At 52.5% G+C, this 20,839-nt stretch overlaps 9 protein-coding genes across 9 annotated transcripts; 4 read left to right on the top strand and 5 right to left on the bottom strand.

Annotated features, from left to right (window-relative positions):
• Window positions 1-637: 637 nt before the first annotated feature.
• Window positions 638-1,633, bottom strand: A1O7_07985 (solute carrier family 25, member 46; the record flags this gene model as incomplete). Its single annotated transcript, XM_007761980.1, has 1 exon — window positions 638-1,633. The coding sequence occupies one exon, from the start codon at window positions 1,631-1,633 to the stop codon at window positions 638-640; it is 996 nt and encodes a 331-aa protein (XP_007760170.1).
• Window positions 1,634-2,428: 795 nt separating this feature from the next.
• On the bottom strand, window positions 2,429-3,681 carry A1O7_07984 (uncharacterized protein; the record flags this gene model as incomplete). The annotated part of the gene is made up of 2 exons (XM_007761979.1): window positions 2,429-3,460; window positions 3,511-3,681. 2 exons carry the CDS (start codon window positions 3,679-3,681, stop codon window positions 2,429-2,431), a joined length of 1,203 nt encoding a protein of 400 aa, XP_007760169.1.
• A 910-nt stretch (window positions 3,682-4,591) lies between these two features.
• On the bottom strand, window positions 4,592-5,197 carry A1O7_07983 (ubiquitin-conjugating enzyme E2 G1; the record flags this gene model as incomplete). The annotated part of the gene is made up of 3 exons (XM_007761978.1): window positions 4,592-4,804; window positions 4,856-4,992; window positions 5,044-5,197. 3 exons carry the CDS (start codon window positions 5,195-5,197, stop codon window positions 4,592-4,594), a joined length of 504 nt encoding a protein of 167 aa, XP_007760168.1.
• Window positions 5,198-5,719: 522 nt separating this feature from the next.
• Window positions 5,720-6,511, bottom strand: A1O7_07982 (peroxiredoxin (alkyl hydroperoxide reductase subunit C); the record flags this gene model as incomplete). The annotated part of the gene is made up of 1 exon (XM_007761977.1): window positions 5,720-6,511. The coding sequence occupies one exon, from the start codon at window positions 6,509-6,511 to the stop codon at window positions 5,720-5,722; it is 792 nt and encodes a 263-aa protein (XP_007760167.1).
• Window positions 6,512-6,992: 481 nt separating this feature from the next.
• Window positions 6,993-10,491, bottom strand: A1O7_07981 (uncharacterized protein; the record flags this gene model as incomplete). The annotated part of the gene is made up of 3 exons (XM_007761976.1): window positions 6,993-10,127; window positions 10,184-10,274; window positions 10,325-10,491. 3 exons carry the CDS (start codon window positions 10,489-10,491, stop codon window positions 6,993-6,995), a joined length of 3,393 nt encoding a protein of 1,130 aa, XP_007760166.1.
• Window positions 10,492-11,296: 805 nt separating this feature from the next.
• Window positions 11,297-12,596, top strand: A1O7_07980 (acyl-CoA dehydrogenase; the record flags this gene model as incomplete). Its single annotated transcript, XM_007761975.1, has 3 exons — window positions 11,297-11,578; window positions 11,633-11,804; window positions 11,857-12,596. The coding sequence occupies 3 exons, from the start codon at window positions 11,297-11,299 to the stop codon at window positions 12,594-12,596; spliced, it is 1,194 nt and encodes a 397-aa protein (XP_007760165.1).
• Window positions 12,597-12,914: 318 nt separating this feature from the next.
• A1O7_07979 (uncharacterized protein) lies at window positions 12,915-14,218 on the top strand (the record flags this gene model as incomplete). Its single annotated transcript, XM_007761974.1, has 3 exons — window positions 12,915-13,128; window positions 13,172-13,456; window positions 13,503-14,218. 3 exons carry the CDS (start codon window positions 12,915-12,917, stop codon window positions 14,216-14,218), a joined length of 1,215 nt encoding a protein of 404 aa, XP_007760164.1.
• Window positions 14,219-14,755: 537 nt separating this feature from the next.
• On the top strand, window positions 14,756-15,909 carry A1O7_07978 (uncharacterized protein; the record flags this gene model as incomplete). Its single annotated transcript, XM_007761973.1, has 2 exons — window positions 14,756-15,011; window positions 15,107-15,909. 2 exons carry the CDS (start codon window positions 14,756-14,758, stop codon window positions 15,907-15,909), a joined length of 1,059 nt encoding a protein of 352 aa, XP_007760163.1.
• Window positions 15,910-17,128: 1,219 nt separating this feature from the next.
• A1O7_07977 (Pro-apoptotic serine protease) lies at window positions 17,129-20,338 on the top strand (the record flags this gene model as incomplete). Its single annotated transcript, XM_007761972.1, has 3 exons — window positions 17,129-17,539; window positions 17,598-20,096; window positions 20,144-20,338. The coding sequence occupies 3 exons, from the start codon at window positions 17,129-17,131 to the stop codon at window positions 20,336-20,338; spliced, it is 3,105 nt and encodes a 1,034-aa protein (XP_007760162.1).
• Between the last annotated feature and the right edge of the window lie 501 nt (window positions 20,339-20,839).

Below are 20,839 nucleotides of genomic sequence, written 5' to 3'. Positions count from 1 at the left end.
ATGAGGTTCGATCGCCCGTCCACACAGGTTCCCACACAAGCGGCGTGGGTTCTGCTCGACTCCGCTCTGAAAACACAATCGCTATGGAATTCATCTCACCTTCAAGAGCTTCCACAACAAGAGGGCAACATGAGACCGAGGGGCATTTGCGATGTGGGCGGCGTATAGAGGGCTGGACTCGCGAGGAAGGATGGTGTAGATGCTGCGTCACCATGTGACACCAGGCTTCTCCGGATATTGGGGGAGTGTGGCTTCCTCAGACGCTGGTCACGCCGGAGAGCGGCATGAGGTCTTGTGTGGAAGTTGCTGATCTCCGCGCAGCAAGACTACTTTGACAAATCTGCCGGGCTTGAGCTGTTGACCTCTGAGGCTGACAGTCGCTCCAATACTATATCACCGGCAGCAGTGAGGACTGAGACTTTCGGAGTGCTTTTTCGAGCTTGAAAACAGAGCTGTGAGACCAAAGCCAGATGGACAAAAATGAATGATATTGCTGTTCGGTACCGCCGTGCTGGTATCTTTCTTCACAAACAGGAGATCGAGCCCGACGCCCCAATGCATTATTCTGTGCTTGACCTGGTAGAGAACCTCCTGTAGCACAAGCACTGCCCCACAAATGCATCCTGTGCCAGATCGTTCAGCCAAGGACGGAGTTCATTGCCTTGTGCGCCAGTTCCACGCCGACAAACGTCGCCGCATTCGCAGGGACGGCTCTCGCCAACGCGGGTCCAAATCCAGGGAAGAAAGCCTTGACACCCCCCGACCTGTACACTTGTGAAATAACACCGGAGATAGTTGGTCGTCCCTCGGCCGTCTGAATCCTGCTCTTGATGGTATCGACAGGGAACACAGGAATCCACATGGCCACACCAGCACAAGCACCAGCAGTCATGACAGCTGGCAGGCTCAATTCCCCTGTCGCATTACCCTCGGCGTCCTTCGGTGACAGACTGCGCTTGACGTACTCATACACAGCAAAGTACGCCGCCGAGCCAGGTCCATCTCTCGCCAGCGTCATGGCGCTCCCTCGGAACACAGAGCGGATTCCACCCTCCTTGTACAGCTGTCTTACGACATCAATTCCGCCAGCGTATTTCGGCTTCTCGCCCGGCGCGAGTTCTTTCTGGCCTTGAATCTGGAGAAGCACCTTCACACGCTCAAACGGTGCAGTAATAAGCGTCATGGGAATAGCCGAGAAGAACCCCGCCGCTGATATTTGTCCAATGCTATACTGTGGAGTGTTGTTCTTCACAGGCACCGTGGTGAACGTATCAACCAGCCGCTTTCCCATATCATACCCCCAGAAACTGACTGCAAACATGGGCGTCACGCCGACGAGCGGTGCAGAGACGCCTGCATAGAGACCCCGAGCAAGACCCTCTCGAGCGACTGTTTTCTTGACCACATCGATGGCACCCGAATAGACACCCTTTTCAGCCGTCTGTAGCCGTACTTTCACCAGGTCGAATGGATGACCGACTACGACGGCGCAAACACCTCCGACACCGCCAGCTGCAAGAGAGCGAAGGCCTGAGAAGGCGCCCTTTGCTTTTTCTTTGACTTGTTCCTTGACTTCTTCGGACGAAGGGAGCTCGTCTATCGAGGTTGGTATTGAAGACCTCTTAGGCGCCATTGTAGAGAGGTAGAAATGAGAGGCGGAGGGCAGCTCTGAGGTGAACGGAGGATGGTCTTCCACTCAAGACAAATGTACGTCTCTGTTTCTCTGTGGGCGTAGCTATCGGGTGACGACACGGGCAGATGGAGCGAAAGGGATCAACAGCGAGCCCAGAGGCTTGTCGGAGGGGCAGCTGCAAGTCGCGTAAAGGACGAGGCTACTCCGTTAGCTGGGTGATATCATGGTCCTCGGTTTTCACGTCAAGTTATAAGTCAAACCCTCCTTGTATCAGGACTGAGGAGAGGACGAGAAGGTTTTGGCTCTTCTTGACAGAAAAAAATATAGGCACGGCAAGCATCGCCTACAGCTAGAAACGCCGAGTTTCGCGAGCTTTCAAAGCTGCGTGTTCCTGGCAGCTCCAGATAATCTTCAGCCGAGGCATCGGGTTTTGGGGCTACCGTTAACCCGGGGAAACAACTGCGGCCAACCTCCATAGCCCGAGAAGTTTTCGTCCACTGCAGATTAGGGGCTGCGCTGGTTTGTACACAGTAGCTGGCTGGCTTGTGGTATCTTAAGAAAACTCTCAGTGCCTAAGCTTAGTGTATGGAAGGTACCTAGGTAGGGATTTCTTCACCAGTCCGCTTTATCTTCTGCACAACTCCAAAGTACTCAGACCTGATGCTATCCTATCCCTGCCATCCGACTCCACTGCAAATGCCAATTCCGTAGTATACACCACACCGATGCGCCGGAGTCGGCAATGAGGCCAGCCCGTAGGTTTGAGCCGAGGATGAGGTCAAACGTATGCAGCCATCACTGGCTAGCACCAGCAATTCCGTGCATCGTTTTCATCATGTGACCCAAGCTGTCACCGAACAAAAGATGAGCCTCAGCCACCAAGACAATGGTGACAAGCATCCAGCAGGCCATGAAGATCAAGACAACCTTGATCATAAGCTTCAGCAGCCGCATGCGGCTCGCCCATGGGAAACTCCTCCATGCCTCAACCAATCCAATCTTGCCTTGGCCGCCAACAATGGCTGGTGTAGTTTTTCCACCAAACGTGCGGTCAAATGGGACAATGGTTTCATCTTCTTCCGGCAGCATTGAGGCTGCAACACGGACGAGAGTGACTGTTGCTGGTATCTGAAGTAGGACAAACAAGAACACCATCAGCGAGAATCCGAGGACACCTTGACCGCCCACTGCGTATAGGTCCTTCCTGCCTGGCTCATACTCCGGGTCTCTCATACGGTTTAGCGAACCAAAGGATCCACAGACGAGCATCGGCAGGATGGACACAACCTGGTTTGTGGTTGCCCACAAGGCAACTGCAGGCGCAATCTTTGGCCAAGTTCGAATTGTAGGGATACGCTTGTACCATCTCTTTTGGCTAGGCTCGGAAATGATTATGTGCACCCAAGCCATGTGCCAGGTTGCAAGCGCCGTCTCGGCGACAATAGCAGCAAATGCAACTCCCAGTCGATTCCCGAGGAAGACGTTTGCAATAACTGAGATGAGGAAGCCGCAAAGCATGTTCCACGCAAGAAACATGGAAAGACCGCGGAAGCGAGACCAGAAACCAGCCCGAGCTCGGAGATGTTGGAGTGTTGCGCGGATGGAGGCTGTGAATGGTTTGTTGCGGACAAGGAGGATTTCGGCGTTGTCCTCCGGGTCAAGGTCAGGATCCTCAGGTAGTCCATTCGTAGGCTTGGGTGCAGGAGTAGTGGCAGAGTAGGCAGGGGGCTCCGTAGGCTCGAAAGTCCCGACAGGAACGTAGGCTTCAGTTGCAGGGCTTTCGACCATGCATAGTACAGGGAGAAGATGCCCGTAGGTGTAGCCAACCTACAGCTCAGTCAGTCATTCCCCTCACAAAGGCGCAGCAAAAGACTTACGGAGAACAAGACCAAAATTAACGCAAGGCCAGTGAGAAGAAATATCAAGGCGGCGATGGGCGAGACCTGGGTACTGTTGCCATCGTTTGGTTGCTGGATTTCAGTGGCTGCCAGCATGCCATTGTGAGCATACTCCATGCCTCGGCGAACGATATGGGTAGAGAGCGTCATTATAGGCGAGGTTCCGAGATAATGAACGCGGTGAGGCGGGAAGGAAGAAGAAATGGTTTGAAAGGGAGAGAAGAGCTGGCCTGGTAAGCAGGTCTTTATGCGGGAGTCGTCGATTGTGAAACAATCAATGGATCAAAGGATCCGCCGTCACCAAATCAGCCAGGCTGCCATCTTTCCAGCCTGCACTGCCACAAGTTTGCGAGCAGTCCAGAGCCTTGCCATCATCGTGGCGGAGCTGATTTGACTACACGGCCCACTCCACAGTCCTTGTGCGACTACGGAGCATTGTGTACACCGTCCTCCAGGCTATATAGTATATCTTTTGAACTTCTGACCGAGTTCTTGAAGTGCAAGTCCCAGATCCCTTCAGCAGATGTCCGAGGGTAGGAGCAGGAGACACCGAGTGAAACAACCACGATGTGAAACAGTTCGCTGACCGGTATCGATTACACCGCGTGAACGGAGCACATTTCCGACGCAGTCGTCTCGTATTCGAGCCACTGGCTATGGTGTTTCAACTCAACCTCGACTTGACCAGCTTTGTTCTGATACCCGTGCCCGCCAACCGCCCAACCGTTTGAGGTGCAGAGATACACGGCGTTTCTGTCAATGTCTGGCTCGCCCTATGCACAATACAGTCATCCATACCTAGATGATCTGGATCGGTCCACGGAACACAGCCAGATCTCCTCAAACTCGAGAATCTTGACATGCTCATGCGTAAGATGCTCGTGCCACCAACTCCGCGCTTTGCACCCATAGCTGAGCACGACTCCAACATAAGGTCCCGGTTCCTGTCCTGAAAACCCCACCGACCTACCAAGATGCGCCGTTCCGAGGCTTCCTTGCCGACGAAGCAAATGCTCTACAACGTTGTCATGATCGTCTGTATCCTCCCATTGTCCAGCAATTACTCGTCCCCGAGACTCTCCCTGACGAGTCGCTGGCATTTCCGCCGGAATCCCTTGGGATCTTCCCGCCACATTTTGGCTGCGTCCACATTTGCGGGAGACTCGTCGTTCGGTGAATTCAACATGCTGATCACTGATATCAATATGGTCTCGGGACTTTGGACTGGACTCCATCGTTCTGATGCCTTTTCATATCCATATTGATCGTCTTCCTGTCACGTTGTCAACTTCTACACACGTCAAGAGCAAGCGGAACTGCGTACTGGAGGATGTAGTATTGAGATGCAGACGTCTCCATTCGGGTATATATTGGGATGGAAAATAGGTGTTTCGAACTTCATCTTCGGTGGCATCAGTGGATACTCTGGCGGAAAAGACAGGCGGGCGCGAAAGAATCCTCCTAGATACCATTGTCAGTTGTCTATCCACCACTCTGGAAACAGTGCCATACCTCCATAATATTTGCAGTCGTCGTTCATCATGAGCATAACTTCCCACTGGAAAACATTGTTGTCCACTAGTCCACAGCTGATTCCCGGTAGGTCCTTGTCTGATTGCATCTGCTTTAACTGCCTGCCCAGCAACACTGCTGCCGACGAAGCCATAGGTCGCTGGGTGACCCTTGAGCCGACTTTAAGGTAGCAGGGGAGAAGGAATGTCGCGTGCCTCGTGGGACTCAGCCGCGGCAGGTGTTGGTCCTAATGGTAAATGCTTATCTGCTGCTTTGATTGGGCTCACATGCAAGACGGTAAATGGTGCTCTTTCACCAAATGTCAGTGCATGAGAGAAACAAGGAGGGAAGTTGGAGAACCGAACGAGTCCTGTTTCCTTGCGCATGGGTGCAGAAGGCAGTCATCACCCATAGCCCCTCAAACTCACGATTTGCCAGTATCTCCGCACTTCGGATCTTATATGGACGGGGTCTCGTTCCCTTGACGAACCATAGAATAAATTCTTTACAACGTAAGATGAAGCTTCTGCAAGCACCTGCCCTTAATGTCTATTCGCACTTCACGTGCTTGTAAAGTTTGAAATATATACAGGACGTGGTTCCGAGTCCAGTACATCGGCTTCGGCCTCTCTCGTCACCGTGCGGACGGTTGGGACATCTCTGAACCACTACCCATCTATTTCAAATCCCCAGAGGTGAATCTGAGGTACGGTTTGACCTCTTTGACATTTGTGAATTTCTTTTTCGCGTCCTCCGTTGATACACTTGGTGGCACGATCACATCCTGCCCAGCGTTCCAGTCAATAGGCGTTGTTACTCCTTTCTTGTCGCTAAGCTGGAGGGCATCGATAACCCGCAGGACTTCGGAGGAGTTTCGACCCGTCGAAGCAGGGTATAGCATGATCAACCGAATCTTCTTTGCTGGGTCAATGATGAAGACGGATCGAATGGTGAAAGCGATGCCCTTCTGGTCGATGTTCTCTAAATCTTGTTGATCTACCATATCGTAGAGGAAGGCCACTTTTCTATCAGCGTCCGCTATGATAGGAAATTGCAGGTTCGTTTTAGAGATCTCGTTGATATCTTTGATCCATTCGCCATGACTCTGAAGATCGTTGGCGCTGAGGCCGATCATCTTCACACCGCGCTTCTCAAATTCGTCCTTCAGCCTCGCGAAGGCGCCCAGTTCAGTCGTGCAAACAGGGGTGAAGTCGGCAGGATGACTGAATAAAATGGCCCAGCTGTTGTCGATGAATTTGTGGAAATCTATGTCACCACAGGTAGTTTTGGCTTGGAAATTTGGTGCCGTCACGCCTAGACGAAGGCGCGGCTGTTCTCTGGCGGCTGTAGCATATCTTCTCATCAATCGTGAGAACGAAGCCGGTCGCGTTCTCAACCCAGCAGTCAGTTGAGTCTTCGAAGCTGCCGTGAAGGAGCGTGAGACCATTCGAGCTGCCGAGGATGCCATTGCGTTGCTTTGAAGTCTGGGGTAGTGGACTGGTACCTAGACAGCAAGCGAGTAGAAGACGAATGCAAGCCAATGTACTGGCATGAGGTGCAATATGACCAACATTGAGAGGTTCGACGCATTTCTGGGCCATTTGCACTTTCCACAAATGTGGCGTCATTTTCACTCAACGGCGAGGACGGTGCACGCTACGTAATTACTCCCACCAACGAACGGGGCGAACATGAAGATGAGAATGTCGTTTGGATCTTAGCAGGTCCTTGTTGAAGCACTTAGGTCTTGCAATGAAGTACGAGCTTGTCTACCTCCGATTCTTAGCTGTCAGCCAACACTACAATCAGCAAACGACTCGTTTTTCATTTCCCAGGCTGCGTGGCAATGCCCAATGTGCCATACGCTATTCCAGAAATCTAATCGCAACCAGCCACCATTCGTGACACATCAAACACAAGGAAGGGCGGATTGCACACTGAAGTCCAGATCACCTGCCGTACCTCCAGCCACCCTGGAGACGCATGCGCTCACGTTGCTCCCGATCTGCCCTCACCTCCTCAAGGGTCAAACCATCTCCGCTGAGCGCCCAATTTGCACTGCTTGTCCGGTCTCGCAGTCGCTTCAACCTGTCCTTGTTGCCCTTGGAGAATATTTCCTCGATTTTCAATGGTGCAATCGGCCCAAACACAGCATCACCGTCCATGCCTTCTTGGCGGATCAGCTGTTCCGTTAGATGGCCGGGAGTAGCCCAGTCAGGAATTGCAAAACCATTCCCGTCTTCGTCTGAGTCCTCATCCTCCGAATCAGTAGGTATCTCCGGCAGATGGATGGACTCGCCATTCGGATATTGGGGCGAAGATTTAACCGTTTGAATGGTCTTCTGTTGCATAATTGAGACTGGTGTCTTCGCGTGGTTTGGTGGGTTGGATCCATCGGCAAATGGAATCTTGCCCCCAGTCGCATACTGCTGCATCTGTGGTGGCGCTACTCGAGAAGGTGGCTGAGGAAATTGTCCGGCGTGTGTGGACGGCTGTGTCTGTACATAACTAGGATGGGTGAGGAACGACGCTTTCTTCCCGAGCTGCGACTGTCTGATGGGAGCGCCTGAGACAACTGGGCGCGGGCCCGTCTCTATCAAGCCCCCTTCTTCGGTCTTCCGTCGCTTGGCGTCTTGAAGCATTCCGTTTCCATATTTGGAGTTCTGTGGACGAGACGGGTTGGCTTCCTCCTCCAGTGGCCTCTTTGCCGGCTTTGCAGGATTAGTAGGTAGCGGGTGGTTTAGCAGTGATCGGCCGGCATTCTGGGCAGCAACACGGGAAGGTGGTCTTGTCTGGGCAGCCTCGTTTACAGCTCGGTCGTGCCGCTGTTGTTCTGCCTTCCGGGCTGTTTCTTGACGTTTACGCTCAATGGCTTGCTGCTGAGCCTGTCGCTTGGCTTGTTCTGCAGCCACTCGGTCCCGTTCACGCTTCTCGGCTTCAAGTCGCTGTTTCTGTTCTTGCTTTCGCGCCTCTTCCTGCTGGACCACTCGCTTTCGTTCGAGCTCCCGCTTTTGCTCGAGTTTCCGTTGAGCTTCACGCTCGTCTTGCTCTTTCTTCCGCTCCGCCGCAAGAAGTGCTCTCGGTTTAGGAGGCGGACCAGCCACTGATGATTTCAAAACATTAGATGTTGTCGAGTGTAGTGAGGCTGAACTAGTTTTCTTACTCAAGCCGGGGCGCTTGGGCTCAGCGGCCAAGCTATCCTGGACGTTCGCGGCAGCGTTGACGGGCATTCGTTGTGAGAGTGTGCCGACGCGGATCGAGACAGGGGCCGGCTTAGCCTTGTTGACAGGATGCTCTCTGCCAAGGCGCACTGGTCGAGTTGGCTTTCCGCGAGGCTCGGATGGTCCATGTTGTGGCTCTTCGGCTTGTGGCTTGGGGCTCGATGACTGTGGCTGCTGGGCATCCTTCTTGGCCGTCCTCTCGCGTGCGAGCCTCTGCTCCTCAGCCTTCTTTCTTTCTTGAGCTCGGGCTTTCTCGAGCTGGGCATCCATGGCTTGCGTCAACTGAGCTTCTTTCTCTTTCCGCCTCTCCTCCTTGTCTCTTTCGGTCGAACTGCGAATCTTCCTCGTTTCTTTTGGCGGGCTTGAAGGCAAGGGCTTGTCTTCAATCATAGAGTAAAGACCGGGGTACAGCCCGGGCATCGCACTTGATGCAGCTTTAAGAGCATTGGGTGATAAAGTTTCCAACTTGGCGGCGGCAGAGACACTGGCGCTACTGGTGAAGAGGCCTTTGGCGGTCTTCATTATGGACTGTAACTTTGACCTTGAGGCGCTGAGGTCAAGATATCGCCTCGGCGAACCTCTGGGAGTGGTGGTGGCTTGAGCAGGGTTAGACACTGATACCGACTTGGCAGGACTTGCTGGAGGTGCCATTGCGGCCTTTGCGGGTGAGGCTAACGTGGTGGTGGAAGCAGACTTGGTGTGCCCGAAGCCAGGCATGATTTTACCAGGCCCTGGCGACATGCGGATGGGGGTTCTCATGCGCTCTTCGTGCGCAATCAGTTCTGGCGCACGACAGTCAAATTCGTCTTCGTCTGACTCTTCTAGATTTGTGGTCTTTGCAGGGGACGACTGAGCAGCATTAGGTGATGTCAGTGGTCGGATCCAGTCGTCTTCATCGTCTTGCATAGCTTGTATCTGTATCGCAGATTGTGTCACCTGGTCGTCGAGCTCGCCCGCTCGGGTCAATTCGGATAGGGAGACGGCTGAGGGTATCGACTTGGAAGGGCGAGGCGCTGCAGCCTTTCCAAGCAGATCGATCTTTTCATGTAATCTTTTCGTGGAAGCTTCAGAATGAGTCCTAATGGTCTCGCTCTCCACGTCTGAATCGTGGCCCAGGACCTGTACGTTCGAGTCGTCGTCTTCATCATCGACATGGTGCATTGGGATGTCTGCGTCAAGGCAATGGGATGGCTTTGGTACCGCTTGATGAGGATGTAGGGTTGGCCGCGCCCCGTGAACGATTGACCCATGTTGTCTTCCTTGATCGATATGGCTGGTGCGCGAGATTCTAGCCCCAATACTCGACTTCAATGGGTCTCGTGGGGGTAGAGAAGCAAACGTCAAGCTGCTCTTCCTGACTAATGGTCTATCGGGTGTGGATTCCTCGGAGGGCGAGCCGAGTTCGTCTAGGTCGTGGGGTTCCTGTGAATGCGCTGTATCCAGCGGCGCGCTGCGGGGGCTTTGCTGATTTGACTCTGATTCAATCCGCGCAGCATCTTCCAGCAAGACTGTGTCTGGACCTGTGATCTTTGCTGTCTGATCTTCCTTCGCAGAGTGGAATGATCCTTCAGTAGTACGCTGACCTTCGTCCGGGACGTCCTCGGTATCATGGCCAGATACCACATCCGTGTTTTCAGCAGGCGCTGCATTCACCGTTGGTGATGGTTGTACAAGTGGCACATGGGAGCAAGTATCCAGATCGACATCATCCTGACTTGCAGTGTGGTAGCCGGAGTCAGTAACTGATTTATATGTTTGGCGACCTTGATCGGCGGAGATGTGGAATCGAAGCTTGGTCGGACTGGGCTGTTTTTGAGGGCTGTGGCGTTGTAGAGGTTTGGAAGAAAATAGGTCGCTCAGCGGCTGCGAAGGGTACATTAGTACAGTCTGGCTTCGGAGTGAGATTGGATGGAGCTTACTATTCTTGCGTCTTGTGCGTTTCGTCTTCTGGCGGTGCGAGGAGTCTTGCCTCGCATCTTCCCAGGCGTCTTGAACACGTTTGCGACATCACTGTTCGGGTCAGCCCGCTTATAAATACAATGTTTCCGAGCTTCACGTACAGATGGCTTCTGCTGAAGACCTCAGCCATGTGCTCGTTCAGCCATTCTAGCTGATGCTGAGCAGGATATATCACTTCTTCTTTCTCATTCTGCAATAATTGAAAGGCATTTTCCTTCTCTGCGGCTATCCAGGAAGGCGTTCCGACCGCGGTAGTTCTAGCAGCCATTGTTGTAGATACGCAACTCAGGGACAGTATCGCATATAGTCCAGGTATGGAAGGTTCAAGACGCGTTTGGGTCTGCAGCAGTGGATTGGCGGAGGCGCATTGTTATGGCAGAAAGTCTACTGTTGAAGCTGCTCTTTAGAAGGTGAGGTAGGATTGAACCGTTCGCATGTTTTGGTTGTGGCTTAATTGAACTTAGCGCGAATGCGAGGTCACGTGGACGCGTCAATGGTCACGTCATGGCGTACCTACAAGAAACGCTTCATCCACAAACCCCAGCTCCAGCTTCCCGATCAACGAATATCAAGAGGCGAATGTTACCCTAGCATCTAGAGCTACTCTCATGTCATTGACCCCAGTTTCGTAGAAGGTAAAATTGCCATATAAACACAGCTGACGTTCGGCCCTGTTTTCGAGACGCCGTGTCTCGATACCTAGGTACTGGAACCACTGCTTGATATTCCGAGACGCTTGCGACTGGTGGACTCGGAACAATACGACCCACAAGTTGGAGAAGACAGCGATCTCGGAGACTCCCCGATCCTAGAGCGTTTCAGATATATTGTAGTTCGCCCACGCTTCGAGGTCAGCATATTCTCGTCATTATCGCCGTCTGTGCCCTCATCTCAACGCATTGCTTTGGAGCAACGGTGCTATGTTCTCCAAACCTTGTCTCTCCGTGCTCGAAGGCCGCCTCTCTCTCAAAGCGTGGAGAGGCATCCCATCTCGACCTCGGCTCTGTCCATTTCCATCCAGCATTCATGAGCGTAGACACTTTTCCGTAGCCCGCAAACTGAGGCTAATGGAGATGAGTGGCTTCACTGAAGAACAATTGACTGTGCGGAATGCTATTCAGAAGATCTGCGCTCAATTTCCAAATGAGTATTGGCGCCAGCATGATCAAAGCGAAACTGACCCAAAGGAGCTGCATGCCGCGCTCGCGGCTGATGGATGGCTTGGGATTGCTCTGCCGGAGGAGTTTGGAGGTGCGGGTTTGGGTATTTCTGAAGCGACCATGATGCTCCAGACCATATCGCAGTCCGGGGCAGGTATGGCTGGCGCTCAATCCATCCACGGCAATGTCTATGCGGTCAGCTCTAAATAAAATGCTGGTTACCAAACATGTGTCACTGACAATGATCAGACTCAACCGCTGGCTAAGTTCGGAAACAAAGAACAGCTGGAATCGACCATACCCAACATCATCAACGGCACATGGAGGATCTGCTTCGGGGTGACCGAGCCGAACACTGGTCTCGATACCTTGAGGCTGAAAACCACTGCCACTCGCAAGGGTGGTAAGTATGTTATTACTGGTGAGTCAGGACGAGGATCCCGTAACGAATTCGTGCTTATTGGAAAACACAGGCCAAAAGATATGGATAACATGCGCCCAGGTTGCGTCGAAGATGATCTTGCTCGCTCGGACGACACCATTGGAAGAGGTGAAGAAACCAAGCGAAGGTCTTTCTATGTTCTGCATAGACATTGACAGATCTAATCCCGCCCTCGAGCTCAAGAGAATCAAAAAGATGGGCGGCAGGGCTGTTGACGCCAATGAAGTATTTTTTGATCACTACGAAGTACCTGAGAGTACCTTGGTAGGGGAGGAAGGCCAAGGCTTCAAGATTATTCTGCACGGTATGAATGCAGAAAGGTGTCTACTCGCAGGAGAAGCACTCGGGCTGGGATATGCCGCAATCGAGAAGGCGGCTCAATATGCCAGAGAGAGAGTGGTTTTTGGCAGACCGATCGGAAAGAATCAAGCTATTGCACACCCTCTAGCGGATGCATACATGGGTTTGGAAGCAGCAAAGTTGGCAGCTTATCATGCCGCAAAGCTTTATGATCGAAGCAAAACAGATGCCAGCATCACTCAGCATGCGGTAGGAGTGGCATGCAACAGTGCCAAATATGTGGCGGCCGAAGCCGCATTCAAGGCGTGTGAGAGAGCAGTAATGTCCCACGGCGGAATGGGTTATGCAATGGAGTATGATGTCGAGCGGTATCTGAGAGAGTGTTTGGTACCGAGAATTGCGCCAGTCAGTCGCGAAATGATTTTGAACTTTGTGAGCGAAAAGGTGTTGGAACTCCCGAGGAGCTATTGATGGAAATACATGTCTTCAGCTGGCTCGATTACACTTGAGGATTGGCCGATGCAGATATTCGAAGTCAAGTCTGAAGAAGGGCATAGTTATCTATGTATGAAGGAGACGATAGAGGGTACAAGGCAGACCACGCGGACATGGATTTCTAGATTTTTTTACTCCGTACAAGTACCTCGTACGAGGGACTCCGTAGAATTTCCGCACTCACTTTCCCCGCACCCTAAGGTGTTCGAGTTTCAAGTGCGATTTCTTTCACCCACCCCAGCATCTCGCAAGACAGCGCCCATCAAGCCGACAGGTCCGTATTTCTATTCCACGATGGCGCGTATAGAAGAGCTCCCAGATGACTTCGACGAGAACATCAATCTCAACAATGCGCCGCAAGCGCCTTCGATTGAAGAGCTGTACAGCCAGCACATCTCAGGGTCCGGACCCAAACCAAACCAGATGTCCTCCAAAAGCTTTGAGGAAATAGTGCAGGACATGAGCAAGACACCACTTTTCATGAACAGTCTCGACGAAGCAACTGAGGGTACGCCATGAACCACGACTGCTCAGGTACTTTGCTGAGCAAGGGTGTGCAGAGGGAGAGAATATCATGCTTGAAGCAATCAAAGCCCTACAACACGAGGGTACCAAAGCGGAAGTTGCACAGGGTTTCAAAGAGCGTGGAAACGAAATGGTAGCCGAAAAGAAATGGAGCGACGCCAGAGAGTTCTACACCAAAGGGCTCGCAGTCCTAGCAGACAAAAGTGAGGACAAATGGGACAAGCCTGAAGATCAGACTGGCGAAGCAAATCAGCGGACTCTGCTTACCGAGCAGCTTCACATCAATCGAGCGCGGTGCAATTTGGAGCTGAGTATGCCAGATGGTTCATTCTGACAAGAGGTGTGCTGACCTTGTAGAAAACTACCGATCCACAACTTTGGACTGCGCAGCCGCACTACGCCTCAATCCGTCCAATATCAAGGCATACTATCGGTCGGCGTCCGCGCTTCTCGCATTGGACAAGGTGCTCGCTGCATTAGATGTGGCTTCACGAGGTAGCAAGCTCGACCCCGCGAACGTGGCGCTGAAGAAGCTGTTGGACCAGACCAGAGCAAGAGCGCAGGTGAAAGAAGCACAAGACCGCCGTCGCTTTGCAGAACTGAAGAGGAAACGACAAGAGATGCAGGTGTTGGAGGCGGCTCTCAAAGCGCGAAAGATCATCGTCCGTGGCTCAAAACAGCCTCCAAACCTAGAAGATGCCAGTATTCGACTTTCTCCTGATCCCTTGTCGCCGACCAGCTTGTTGGAATTTCCAGTGATGTTACTGTATCCCATGCATAATCAGACCGACTTGATCAAAGCCTGGGCGGAGAAAGATGCCATAATCCATCATCTCAGCTACATTCTGCCTCTGCCATGGGACACCAAGAACGAATACAAACAGTCAACCGTGGATTGCTACATGGATACGATTAGTGGAGGCCTGGTAAAAGTCGGCAAGAACCTGACATTGCTGCATGCACTGTCGAATGGCAAGACGGAGGTGGTGGACGGCCTCGTGAGGATATACGTGGTACCTTCTCTGCAAGCGCCTCAATGGCTAGATGAGGTGAAGAAGAAAAAAGGCAAATAACCCAAGTCTATAGAACAGAAGTACTCGTGGTGTTGATGGAATGTACCTTTGGGCCGTGTTGCAGCATGTACTGTGTACCGTGTGATCCAATCGCAGCTCTGCTCTGATCCCCAAGTCATGCAATAATTACCTGATCCATGGCCAGCACCGGCTGATTTCTCACTTTGCTCAACCATCTCACTGTCACACTCAAGCAATCCACTCGGCGGCATCCAGTCACCAGTGTGCATCCACCTCCTGTCATCTTTCGTTTCCAGCAATTGACCCCCTGCTAGCGCCCCTCTTTGCCACGAGCCGACCGATCGCTGGTGTCAAATTTTAGCTTTGTTTTGGCGCGAGGTTGGCGTCAGTTGGCGGACCGCTTCATGCACCAGCGCCACTCATCCTGGTCAAAACGCAGAACACCGCATCACCCCAAGTTTGCTTCAAGGCTACGCTACGCTTCCCATTTCACGAAAGCCCTTTAGCTGGCTTCAGTACCCAATCAGAAACCGTGGGCCCATTTCCAGAACAACCATGAACAACGCCGCCCCGCACATGTACGGTTCCCAGAACGCGGGTCCATACGTTTTCAGCGGTCCGCAACCGAGTACGATCGCTCCCGGAACAGCCTTTGACCATGCCCAGACTCCATTCCAGCCGGGCATGCTCCCGAATCATACCCAGAGGCCCATATCCCATCAGCAGCAACCCCAGCAATCCACCCTGCAGCATCTGTACCACAACCAGCAAGGCCAGGTAGGCGCAAGTTCACGTCCGCAAAGCAGATCCAGCTATAGCCCACAAGCTCAAGGTATGTCACCCTATATACCTGATTAACCATGTCGACGCTGTCCCCATCACAGCTTCACTGTAAAATTTGTTGGAGCCGTGCTCACCGTCTGGCAGGTCGTCCATCCAATGGGCCTACACCTGCTCCGCTAAGTCAAGGCACTCATCCAAGCTCCGGTCACAGCCAGCATCAGACTGCGCTCGCTTCAGCCCAGACGTTGGGGCCTATGTCGGCGCTATCAGAGATGAACATGGCAACCAATATGACGTTACAAGGGCAGCCAAATCCTACTTTGGCGCAACAGGCGCAGATACAGACTGCGGCACAAGCAACGCGAGCTGGCGTGCAACCTCAACAACCGACGCGACAAGCAGGAGCCAACGGCGCAGCCTCACCGCTATCGGCTGCGAGAGAAAAAGCGAGAGTGACTGTATTGCTTGAGATCAACACACATCTGCTACAGGAGGTGGTCTCATTACAAGCGCAGGGGAAGGCAGGCATTACACCCAGCCAAGGACAACAGTCACCGACGTCACCTACATCAGCAACAGATCCAGCGAACACGGTCACCAATAGCCCAGGAGACCCGCCAAAATCCGCGGGCGGGACACCTCAAACTACCAAGCCGCCGTCACAGGAGTATGCGGAATGCATGCGGCGGCTTCAAGCCAATTTGTCGTACTTGGCCGCAATCGCTGATGCAAAGAAGAAGGTCAATGGTGCTTTACCTGCAGGACCTGCGATAATGATACCACCCCCCCATCTCCCACAGGTGACCGAACTGTATAAAAAGTTGAATGCCTTATTCCCTGATGCTGCCCAGTCGAGCATAAACAAAGCTATGGCTCAAGCTCAAAGTCAAAATGCGACTTCAAAACCACCTCACACTCTTTCGATTCCAACTCCGACTCAGGGCTGAAGAGGGCGTACACTTAAATGCAACCCACGAGAAGCATTACAGTTCAGCGGGGTGAGACGCAGCGAGATTCTCATTCCAAGCAGCTTTGTCGAATGACTACCATAAAATCTGACCGAGAAATTGATACCTCGACCAGGTAACGTCAAGGCCCTGCAACCAAGGAGACCGCCACATATGACCTCCACCTGACATTAGGATGGCAACGCCTCAAACCTACACGTGGAGACGAAACAATAAACGCTGGCCAATTGCACAGCAGGCGGTCTATGCACAATCAGGAGTCTTACCGCAATGTTCCCATTCTGGACTGCTTCCAGCGAGCACCCTTTGAGGTGGAAGAGCCGGGGAATGTAAATGTTGTCACGCCCAGTCCGATCAAAGTTGTCCGCATATTGGACGACCGCAGGATCGGTAGGCTTGCAGGATCCCGTTGGTGCAGGAGATGTATTGAGTATGTGGTGGAGATTACGGTTCAGACATCGGCTGGATCATTAAGGTCGGAAGCCGTAGATTTAGAACCTCAGACTGGCCCTGTTTGTTCCGGGCGCAGCACTGAAGATTTATGGGCTGGACTCCGAGACTGTAAAGTAGAAGTCTGCCGTTTGCGACGGCGGCTACTTCGATGAAAGCACCGACCCATGCTTTAGATCGGTTACAAGTGCCTCAGCAGTCCATCAGCGAGAAAGCAGGAGGCGACCAAAAGTTGCAAGCGGAATATATGTCATATGCGTCGCAAGGCTGCCAAGAGATGAAGGCGAGGGGATGTACGGAGTGCTACTGCGCAGCCAATGCCTAAGACCTCTGCGCCTTTCAGCGAAGCGCAGTACAGCCTTGTCGACATCAGTTTTACGAGCAAAGGCGCGAGTGATTGTCGTCTCCGGTCACATTGGTCCTTTGTTGCGATTGTTGTTCTTTCTGGATGATACTCAGTATCTGGCCCAGATTCAATAGGGCATCTTCAACTTATACATATTCTTTTAATCGTTCAATTTTCGAACCGCCTCCTGGTTTCAGTTCCCTCCTACGCGCCCTTTGCGCAAGAGATTTCTCGAGACGGTCATTACTACTTGGTCGCTTTCAGCCTTTGCGCAGCGCGTCGGGACCTCTCAATACAGCTGCAAGCTTCCGATCTGCATCCTCCCTTCTGCACTATCGCTCCCATCTCGCCCCATTTAGCCCGCCCCGGCCTCGTGGCTTCTCGACCATTTCGTCTTCCACCATGTCGGCAAATGGTGAACTTCGGCTCAAGCGAAGAACAAGCCCAGGATCAGCTCTAGAGAGACCCAAGAAGCAGTTGAAACAAGAAAACGGTGTGCCTACGCCCGGCGACGCGACGCCCCAGAATGGGTCCGTGTACGACATTGAGGCCGACTCGAACTCGATTCCAATCATCAACACCGTACCCACTGCAGGAGACTCTCCCGAGTGGCAGGCTACCATCGAAAGAGTCATCAAGAGTGTTGTGTCGATCCACTTCTGCCAGACATGCTCGTTTGACACGGACCTCTCGCTGTCGTCTCAAGCTACTGGGTTTGTGGTGGATGCGGAGAATGGCTACATCATGACCAATCGCCACGTCGTCTGCGCAGGGCCATTCTGGGGTTACTGTGTGTTTGATAACCACGAGGAAGTGGGTTGCTCCCATTTGCAGGCCGTGTCGTTGTGACGTTTTGCTGACATTGATGCAGTGCGACGTCAGACCTGTCTACCGCGACCCTGTCCACGATTTTGGTATTCTGCAGTTCGATCCGAAAGCCATCAAGTACATGCAAGTTCAGGCATTGAAGCTGCAGCCGGAATCCGCAAGGGTTGGCGTGGAAGTCAGAGTAGTGGGCAACGATGCCGGAGAAAAGCTCAGTATCTTGTCAGGAGTGATCAGCCGACTGGACCGCAATGCCCCCGAGTACGGCGAAGGCTACAGTGATTTCAACACAAACTACATTCAAGCAGCAGCAGCAGCGACTGGTGGAAGCTCAGGAAGTCCTGTTGTCAACCTGAGTGGAAATGCGGTTGCTTTGCAGGCGGGAGGCCGTGTTGATGGCGCTGCTACTGACTATTTCCTCCCTCTTGACCGGCCATCACGTGCTTTACAATGTCTTCAACAGGGACGACCCATCACGCGAGGAACGATCCAGACTCAATGGATGTTGAAGCCTTTCGACGACTGCCGCAGGTTAGGCCTCACGCCTAATTGGGAGTCGGCTGTTCGAAAAGCCCATCCAAATGAGAACAGCATGCTTGTTGCCGAGATTGTGCTACCCGAAGGTCCTGCGGATGACAAGATTCAGGAAGGCGATGTTTTGATCAAGGTCAATGGGAAATTGTTGACGTCCTTCGTTGAGCTCGATGATATTCTTGACTCCAGCGTTGGTGGGAAAGTCGACCTGCTCTTCCAGCGTGGCGGAGAGGATCACGAGGTCACACTTAATGTGGGAGATTTGCATGCAATTACCCCGGATCGATTTGTCACCGTGGCTGGCGGTAGCTTTCACAACCTGTCCTATCAACAAGCTCGATTATATGCCATTGCCTGTAAAGGGCTGTACGTGTGCGAGGCTGCTGGTTCCTTCAAGATGGACAATGCTCTCTCAGGATGGATCATCGACACGGTCGACCAGAAGCCTACACCAGATCTCGATACCTTCATCGACGTCATGAAGACTATTCCCGACCGGTCACGTATTGTCATCTCCTATCGGCATATCAGAGATCTTCATACGCGAGCAACCACCATCGTCCACATCGATCGGCATTGGCATCCAAAGATGAGGTTGTCCACGAGGAATGACCAAACGGGGCTGTGGGACTTCACGAATCTTGGAAAGGCACTGCCCGCGGTTCCGCAGGTTGCAAAGTCCGCAGACTTTATCCAGCTTGATGGCGTCAATTTGCCAGCGGCGGCTGACATCGTCCGCTCGTTTGTTAAGGTCTCATGCTATATGCCTGTCAAGATTGATGGGTATCCTCAAGCTCGTAGGACGGGTTTTGGACTGGTGATTGATGCGGAAAAAGGCCTGGTGGTGGTTTCTCGAGCTACCGTGCCGTACGACCTTTGTGACATTACTGTGACTGTCGCCGATTCGATACAAACAGAGGGCAAGGTTGTATTCCTCCACCCACTGACGAATTACACAGTCATACAGTACGACCCGTCCTTGGTCCACGCACCAGTACAGACCGCCAAGTTGTCAACCGAGATGATCAAGCAAGGTGCAGACACGATTTTCGTGGGCTTTAACCAGAATCACCGGATTGTAGTAGCCAAGACCACGGTTACAGACATTACGGCGGTGGGCATACCTGCTAATGCAGCAGCGCCTCGTTATCGTGCTGTCAATCTCGATGCTATTACTGTTGACACAGGATTGTCTTCCCAATGTTCGTCAGGCGTCCTAATTGGTGCCGATGGCGTGGTGCAAGCTTTGTGGTTGACATACATGGGCGAGCGGAGCCAAGGCAGTCACCGGGATACTGAGTATCATCTGGGTCTTGCGACGAGCATGATAAAGCCGGTGGTGGACCAGATACGATCTGGTGCCATACCCAAACTTCGAATCTTGAACATGGAGTCGTATGTGGTACAGATGGCACAATGTCGGATTATGGCTGTCTCGGAAGAATGGATCTCGAAGGTGGCCAAGGCCAACCCAGCGCGGCACCAGTTGTTTATTGTCAGGAAAGTGGACTGTGGTCCTGCGAACGGACCAAGCGACGGACAACTGCTCCAGGAGGGTGATATTATCCTCACGCTGAATGACCAACTCATCACTCGAGTCAGTGACTTCGATATAATGTACGACAAGGCATGGCTCGATGCTCTGGTGGTCCGGCAGGGCGAAGAAATCCGACTCCGAGTTCCAACAGTACCCACAGAAGACCTGGAGACGTCAAGAGCTGTGGTCTTTTGCGGCGCTGTTTTACAGAAGCCTCACCACGCTGTCCGCCAGCAGATCAGCAAGCTCCATTCGGAGATTTATGTGAGTGCCAGAAGCCGAGGGTCCCCAGCCTACCAATATGGACTGGCGCCGACCAACTTCGTGACTCATGTCAATGGAATTAAAACCCTGGATTTGGATGCTTTTGTGAAGGAAGTGAGTAAGATCGAGGACAACACATACTTCCGCCTCCGAGCAATGACGTTTGATAACGTGCCCTGGGTGGTGACGATGAAGAAGAACGATCATTATGTAAGTCCCCGTGAAAGGAGGAGATAGATGTTTGCTGACACGGACAGTTCCCCATGTCTGAATACCTCAAAGACCCTTCCAAACCCAATGGCTGGAAGGTCATCTCCTATGGGTTGAAGGGCACAAAAACCAAAGGTCAAGAAGGAGCTCCCATAACTGCGGATGCGATGAGTGCTGAAGATGATGGCATGAGTGAAGGTGAAGAAGCTCCAGAGGATGTCAACATTAGATCAAGGCTCTGAAGGACTGTGGAGTACACAGTAGATGCAGAGGTCAGTAGAGACCGCTGAGTACTTGTAGAACGAAGGCGGCACAGATGTCGACATATCGAGTACGATAGTGACTCTACCTACTCACGTGGCGGAATGCAGGTTGAAGTGAGTGTGATATGCAACGTGTTCACCCAATCAGCGAGGCGGTGAATATGCGATGATGCAACACCGCCAGGGGCGGCTTCACTTTCACATGTCAGAAGGCGAATCATCAGCAGCAAGTAATCGTGATACCAGAACCAAGTCTTTCCCGAGAACAGTTGACTTCCCAGGTACTCGTACTCCGTGCTCATATATCTCTCAAAGTCCTGGCAATCCGAGAGATCATAGATCCATTCCGGGAAAGCAGCGACGTCGCTGGGAGATATGGCATTTGGTAGGGAAAAGAGGACAAAATGTCGGTACTGTGTGTAGAGGTTTCCGTCCTGTGATCATAGGGAGCACGCGAGCACTTTCTAGCAACCAAGGGCC

This window comes from Cladophialophora yegresii, assembly GCF_000585515.1.
Source record: "Cladophialophora yegresii CBS 114405 chromosome Unknown aczIN-supercont1.5, whole genome shotgun sequence".
Lineage (NCBI taxonomy): Eukaryota > Fungi > Ascomycota > Eurotiomycetes > Chaetothyriales > Herpotrichiellaceae > Cladophialophora > Cladophialophora yegresii.
The sequence above is the reverse complement of the archived record's forward strand: the minus strand, read 5'-3'. Positions and strand labels throughout refer to the sequence as shown.